Source organism: Suricata suricatta, chromosome 3 (genome assembly GCF_006229205.1).
Source record: "Suricata suricatta isolate VVHF042 chromosome 3, meerkat_22Aug2017_6uvM2_HiC, whole genome shotgun sequence".
In the NCBI taxonomy this organism is placed as follows: Eukaryota; Metazoa; Chordata; class Mammalia; order Carnivora; family Herpestidae; genus Suricata; species Suricata suricatta.
The window spans coordinates 174,038,798-174,045,870 of record NC_043702.1 but is presented as its reverse complement, the minus strand read 5'-3'; the positions used below and the strand labels follow the sequence as shown (position 1 = coordinate 174,045,870).

The 7,073-nt window shown below is 64.9% G+C and overlaps 2 protein-coding genes across 2 annotated transcripts in view; one reads left to right on the top strand and one right to left on the bottom strand.

The window, feature by feature from the left end:
- Nucleotides 1-3,587, top strand: part of TMEM79 (transmembrane protein 79) — a 4,248-nt gene extending 661 nt beyond the window's left edge. The window contains 3 exon segments of the mRNA XM_029935986.1: nt 1-235; nt 400-613; nt 2,685-3,587. The exon segment at nt 1-235 is cut by the window's left edge and continues 101 nt beyond it. Coding sequence (XP_029791846.1) covers nt 1-235; nt 400-613; nt 2,685-2,898 — 663 coding nt within the window. The 3' untranslated portion in view covers nt 2,899-3,587.
- A 238-nt stretch (nt 3,588-3,825) lies between these two features.
- Nucleotides 3,826-6,668, bottom strand: GLMP (glycosylated lysosomal membrane protein). The gene is made up of 6 exons (XM_029935985.1): nt 6,525-6,668; nt 5,869-6,126; nt 5,483-5,680; nt 5,158-5,376; nt 4,468-4,721; nt 3,826-4,328 (listed from the first exon to the last, which is right to left on the bottom strand). The coding sequence occupies exons 1-6, from the start codon at nt 6,642-6,644 to the stop codon at nt 4,163-4,165; spliced, it is 1,215 nt and encodes a 404-aa protein (XP_029791845.1). The 5' UTR covers nt 6,645-6,668; the 3' UTR covers nt 3,826-4,162.
- Between the last annotated feature and the right edge of the window lie 405 nt (nt 6,669-7,073).

The window sequence follows — 7,073 nt, the reverse complement described above, 5'->3', positions numbered from 1 at the left end:
GCCGAGGCCGTGGTGAGGCCGCCTGGCCGCTCCTGCGGGGGCTGCGGGGGCTGCGGGGGCCGGGATGGGGTGCGGGCCGTGGCCTCCATGGGAGCTGCCCTCATCCTCTTCCCCTGCCTGCTGTACGGGGCCTATGCCTTCCTGCCCTTCGACGCCCCGCGGCTGCCCACCATGAGCTCCCGCCTCATCTACACGCTGCGCTGCGGGGTCTTCGCCACCTTCCCCATTGTGCTGGGTGAGCCACGCAGGGGAGAGGGAGGGGGGCGGGGGCAGAGCTCCCCTGCTCCGGGCTTCCCCCACGCAGCCCCACCTCTGGCCCAGCCGGGGTGGGAGCCCCACCGCGAGCCCTCCCCGGCTCCCCGGTGCTGCTCCGTGACCCTGCGCCCTCCCCCCTGCCAGGGCTCCTGGTGTACGGGCTCAGCCTCCTGTGCTTCTCAGCGCTGCGGCCCTTCGGGGAGCCGCGGCGGGAGGTGGAGATCCACCGGCGGTACGTGGCCCAGTCGGTCCAGCTCTTCATCCTGTACTTCTTCAACCTGGCCGTGCTCGCCACCTATCTGCCCCAAGAGACCCTCAAGCTGCTCCCTCTGCTCACTGGTCTCTTTGCCGTCTCCCGGTGAGCTGGGGTGCGGGTGGGTCCCGGGGGAGGTGAGGGTGCGGACGGGCCCAGGCATCTGGCCTGGGGAGAGGGGGCAGGGAGCCTTCTGGACTCGGAGTTGGCCCGAATGTGTGTCCTGGCCCGGTGCGCCCACTGTCCCCCTTGCCTCACCTGGCAGCAGGCGTGTCTTCCCAAAGGAAGTTGAGTCAGGGGCCCAAATACCAACCTAACCCAGGAAGAGCTTTCAGGTGTCCCCTAGATCAGCCTCTCGCTCATTGCTGCCACTCTTCTGTGACACTCTGGTCAGCTGCCTCTAGACGAACAGTCCCTGGGCCAAGTGTTCAGTTCTTTGTAAGAGTGTCTGTTTCATTTTTCAAAGGTCCCCACTACTAGAAAGGTTTTCTTTATATTGTGCTGAAAAGTGCTCCCCTGACTTTGACTCTGGAGCTGCCTCGGACAATTCAGACACTTGGCCGCAGCCCCCAGTGCCCCCACGGCAACACCCTGCTCCCCCGGGGCCCCTCAGCCTCCTGCGGCCTTCCCTCTGGGTGGAGGCGTCCTGCCAGCGGTCACAGGCGTTGGCCTCCTGCTCCTACAGGCAAGGCGACAGCGGCTCTCAGGCTCCTCTGCTTCCACTTGGAGGTCACCTGAGCCCCTCGGGGCTGCTGTTGTTTCCTGTTGTTACTTTTGATACAGGATTCCCAGTCACTTTAGCTGCTAGAACATTCTTCCTCTTGAGCTAGACTCTGTCTCCTCTGTTGCTGCTGATTGCGGTGTTGTGGTTGTCGGTTCCACCGGCCTCCTGACCATTGCGGGGCCTGGGTTCTCCTCGTGTCACTCACCCTCCCGGTGCGTCCTGGGGACCCCTGGTCTCTGACAGAAGTTGGCTTAAGCAGCAAGAACGGTCAGGGGGCTAAAGAGGGGCCTGGCCTGTCTCGCCGACCTCGCCGCGGGGAAGGTCCAGCAGGCCAGGGAGGGGGGCTGTTTAGGCCACTCAGCGGGGGTGGGGCCTGGAATGCAGGCCCCTCGGTCTGTCACCAGGGCCCTTTCTTCCCTCCAGGGGGCAAGTGACTCAAACAGGAGTGCCTCCACTTCTTCATCTGTGAAATGGAGCTGTGGGGAATAATGAGTTAATTTGTGTTGTGCTTCCCAGTCTGCTGGATCAGGGCCACCTGGTGGAACTTTCCTTTCTTCTGCCTGCTGCCTCCCTGCCCCCACCCCGCCCCGGGTGCCCTCTCCCCTATTCCACAAGGAAGAGCGAGTCCCTTCTGCGGTCAGCGGTCCTTCCCATATGAGAGGAGGCTGAGGAGTGAGCGTCTGGAGTGGATCTCCCAAGAGGGGAGGCCCTCTCGCAGCTGGCTTCAGTACTCCCTTGTCCCCCTGCCCGTCTAAAGTGGCAGGAGAGAGGGCGATGAACGGGCTCGGGTTCAAGTCACAGTGTTACTGTTTCTCCGGTGTGTGTCCTCGGGCCAGTTTTACTTAATCCCTTTGGAATCTTATTTCTTCTGCAAAAGGAGAAATACAGTGGGGGGTACTGCGCTGTAGGGGGGCTGTTTATGTACTGACAGAACTGTACTCTGCAGGACACGGTCCCTGGGAAAACCTGTGCAGAGCCATCTGCATGGCCTGCCCCCGAACCTCAGAACAGGAAAACACATCTTTTGCTCAGTCACCTACACATACAGCAGCACTCGATGGGCAAACCACCATGACAGTGGACGTCGGAGGAGGGGCGGCGTGGAGGTGCAGAGAATAGGGCGGCTTCGAGTCAGGACAGGAGAACATTCCACTGCACTCACTGGTGCCTTTGCATTTCGAACCACACGAATGTATACTCCCTACTCCAACGTTTTAAACTTGAACTTGAAAAGTAGACGGAGAGGGAAGGGAGCCATACACTTGCCTCCTAGACACGCGGGGAAGTCTACACAGATCCCTAGGGTGACCAGTGCAGAGCACAGTAAGGGCATAACGGTCAGTTGTGCCCAGCGACGGCGTGGGCCCCTGCCTGAGCCCCCCTCCGTCAGCCTGTGCGCCAGCCAGCCGTGCACTCCTCAGGGGCCTGACTGCCTGTTGCCCCTGTCCCCAGGCTGATCTACTGGCTGACCTTCGCCGTGGGCCGCTCCTTCCGAGGCTTCGGCTACGGCCTCACGTTCCTGCCCTTGCTGTCCATGCTCGTGTGGAACCTGTACTACATGTTCGCGGTGGAGCCCGAGCGCATGCTCACCGCGGCCGAGAGCCGCCTCGACTACCCGGACCACGCCCGCTCCGCCTCGGACCGCAGGCCCCGGCCCTGGGGCTGAGGGCCCCGACCTCTCCCCCCGCACCCCTCCCCCTGCCCTCTGTGGGTGTTGCCCTTCACCTTGGGGGCCTGGGGCAGCCATGAGGGAGGGACTTTGGTTCTGGCAGGAAAAGAGGTGGACGTCACGCCCCTCACGGATGCTGAGGGCCCGGGGCCAGGCCGAGGAGCAGCCCCCCACCGCCCCTACAGGGGCCGGCCTCCTCCCCACCCTCCAGCCTCCTGGGAGGCACAAGCAGGCAGAGCCACGGCCAGACTGACCCCTTCCGTGCCACTGTCCAAAGAGGGCCTTGGGGAGACTGGAAACGGTGCCCACGCCCAAGAAAAGGCTGGGTGTCCCATCAAACCGGACTTCCACTTCCGGTGAAAACCTTTCTGGGGGCCTGGGCTCAGGACCCTCCACGACTGGCCCTTGTCGGACCTTTAACCTCCGTCAAGATGATCAAAGCTGCCCCAGCCAGAGCTGGGGCCTCCGGTTTTCCAACCTATTTAGGCCCCCGGGGCCTCTGGCCTCCAAACTGCCCGGAAGCCTCCACGCCTCTCCCCGTGGGAAGAGGTGCGGAGGGGGAGGCCTGCCTCCCCAGAGGGGCGGGGTCAGGGGCAGGTGTGTGCCGGCTGGGGAGCGGCTGCAAGGCCCAGGGCCGACGCTGACCCCGTGTGAACGTGTGTCTGACAATAAATGGCTGCCACGGACCCCCTGCCTCTTCCTTCTTAGCGCCCCCCCACCCCAGCCCAAGGTCTCTTCCTCATCAGAGCAGGGCTGCACCAGCCTCTCCCCACATGACAGAGCGACGCTGGTGGGCACCTGTCCCATGCAGGGGGGAAGCATATGTCTGGGGAGGAGAAGGGGCGCGCTGGAGCGGTGCCCTCCCTCCCCCTCTCCTTCCCAGAACCAGCCGCACCGCCGCCCACAACACCCACACACTGAGAGTCGAGAGAGGACAGAAAATGAGTCTATTTCGTGCCCTCCAGGGCAGCCGACCCGTCAGAAGGCCTCTCATTTAGGGCCGTGAGTCCCATTTACGGGAAATGGGGGTAGAGGGGCCACAAGGCATCGCCAAGGGACCCTCCGTCCGGCAATCACCCTGTCCCCAGCGCCTCCCCAGAGGATGAAGGCAGCCCCGCCTGGGGGTTCTCCAGAGCGGTGAAGGTGGTCCCTGGTGTTCTGCAGAAAAGCAAGATGGGAGAAGGGAGCGGCTAGACCTCCCCGTCCAGTGGCCCAGCAAGGCAGGCCCAGGAATTCGTGTCTGGCCCTCCGGACGCAGGCCTCAGTTTATGGGTTGGTATTCGGACCACCGCCTGTGGCCCAGCAGCAGAAACAGGCCTCCAGCCAGCAGCACGAGTCCCGGGGCCCCCAGGGCCGCCACCATGATGCCCAGAACTAGTGGGGACAGGGCGTCCACCGGCGGGGTGCCCACACCCAGGAGCATGGACCTGAGGCAGGCGCGAGTGAGAAACAGAGGTGAGCACGTTCGATGAAGACACCGGGAGGCCGGGCTGCCCTGTGTCCCCTCCAGAAGCCCTGGGCCCGCCCCCGCCCCTGCCCCAGGCCTCACCCCTGCCCGGGCCTCACCAGCTGAGGTAGTGTGCGTCCCAGTAGCCAGGGCCTGTGGAAGCCCCAAATGTCAAATTGAAGGCACAGAAGTTATTGTGGGACTCAAAGAAGGCGCGGACGATGGGCGACTGGGGGAGGTGGGCCGAGGCGAAGTGAGGTGGGGCGGCCCGGCAGGGCAGGGCCGATTCCCGGCCCCTCTGGCTCTGGGAGAAGGCCACTGGCCGCCACTGCACGAAGCCGGATGGGAGGGAGCCCCACAGCAGCTGGTCCAACTGGGGAGCGAGGCAAACAGGATGAGGAGGCCTGACCCTTCTGGTCCCCACCCTTCCCTGCCTCCACCTGTCGCCAGCTGTCCTGAGCCCCGGGCCCACTTCCAGGACTTGCGGGCTGTTGTCACAGAGCCTTCCTCTCTGTCGAAAGAGGAGCTGGACCATGGGCGCTGCGCCCTTTTCCAGCCCTGCCCCTTTGCAAGCCTGCTCTCAGCTTCCGCCCCCAGGCCCCCAGGCCCCCAGGCCCCCAGGCCCGCCTTCCTTCTGTCTTCTCCTGAAGGCAGAGGATGGACCAGGTTCGTCAGCACAGTGACCGCCACTTAAAGGAGCTGAACTATGTCGCTAAATGGTAACCGGTTCAATGATTCTCTCCCACGCCGCGCCCCCCCCCCCCCCCCCCCCCCCCCCCCCCCCCCCCCCCCCCCGCTGGAGGCCTGACCTGGAAGACAGCAGGTGCATATTCATCGTCGATGGAGCGCTGCTCCTGCATCAAAGGGCAGGCGGGGCCCTGGCCCAGGGTGGCTACCTCCAGCCCAAACAGGGAGCGGTTTCCCCGGGGAGAGGCCCCTACCAGGGCCACCTCCAGCTGGCAGGTGTCGGCCGAATGCAGGAGGCGCGGGGGCTGGGCTGGCCGGCCGGATCCGGGGAAGGCCTGCACCTGGGGTGGGGGAGGCACGGGAAGCAGGGGCGCAGGCCTCACTTTACAGGGCACCCCACCCTCCTAAACCAGCCTTCTGAATTGCTCTGCTTCCCCACACCCTTACCCTGAAGGCCAGGCTGCCGTTGGCAAAAGCCCCGGCGGGGTCGTCGGTGGGGTGGCCTCGAAACGTGGCGCTCAGGGTGGCAGGGTCCAGTGAGTCTGTGATGTTGTTCCAGGAGAACTTGGCCAGGGAATACGGGGGGTACGGGTCTCCCGGGGGCTGGGTCGCCTCGGATGTGTTGGCGCCGTCAAATTCGAAGAGCTGGCGGGCGGGGTGAGGGGCCGGGGCTGGCCTGAGTCCAGCTGTCCCAGGAACCACCCCCCACCCGCAGGCCCCCACCGCAGGCTCCCATACCTGCTTCCCGTACCCCGTCTTCAGTCCCTCCCTCAAATCTGGACGAACCCTCTGCTCGGCTGGCTCCCCCTTGGGTTCTCCCCCTACCCCCTCACCCTGGTAAAGACGAGAGCGGAAGAGAACTGGATGCTGTCCTTGGGGAGCACCGTCAGGCCCCCGTCGGGTTCAGGGGAGAGCAGGAGGCTCCAGTTGACACTCAGGGCACTGTGGGGGGTGTTGGTGGCCACGAGCAGCACGGCCGGAGGCCCCACGGTGCTCCACACGTAGTGCAGCGTGGAGTTGGCTCCCACCGCCCGGATGTGCAGCAGGTTCTGTGGGGGGTCCAGCCCAGCAGGGATGGCCTCCAGAGACACCTAGAACACGGAGCAGGGGAGGGTTGAGGGAGCAGGGTCGGGAGAGACACACCGGGCTGAGCAGCTTGGGCGTGATGGGGAAGGGCAGGCGGCGCGGTGAGGGCTGGGGGAGACAGGGCAGAGCCACAGCGGCCCTGACCCCAGAGGACGGATGAGGGCGCAGGGCAGGGGCAGGGGGAGAAGAAGCCTGACACTTGCCTGGCCCAGGGTCACGCAGGGCTGAGTCGGGGCCCAGCTTTCATCAGAAGGCCGGGAACCCCCACGCCCGCCCTCCTCCACAGTCCTGGCCAAAGAACTCGTCTCCAAGCAGCCAACCCCCCCTGCCCCTCGGTGCCCTGGATTCCAAGCTCTCTCCCAGGGTCGAAGTTCCCGAAACATCTATTGCTCCAGCCCCTCACCTGGCGGGTCTCCTCCCCCAGCAGGGCAAGTGGGGCTGCAGACGCGAGCAGACTCAGGAGGAGCAGGGGGCTGGGGGCACAGCGCCCCCAGCCCCGGCGGGGCCCCTCACGGCCGCACATGCAGAAGGCGGAAGACACACCGCAGTCATGTGACTCCCAGAGGCAGCTGATCTCCCAGCAGGGCGGGGCCGTCCTACCAGCTCTTAAAGAGGCGGCCTCTTTAACCCAGATTCGGCCTTGAGCTCCAGGTCCCCCGCGGGGCTGCGAGACATCCCAGACTGGACAGGTGCACGGCACCCTCCCGGCCTCTCCTGCCCGGCTGGCCACGCTCTTACCTACAGGTGGCCGTGGCGTCTGCGTTCAAGATCCAAATGGACCCCAGTGAACTGCCCGTCCCGGGAGGAAGGCAGAGGATGTGAAGGGCTTCCAGGGCAGAGAGCGCGGACCCCACAGTTCTCTGGGTCAGTCATTGGTGTCTGCTGAGCCCCCGACTGCCCGGTTCCTGTCCTAGAAGAGCTCACCATTCTGCTGCGGAGAAAAGACACCCCA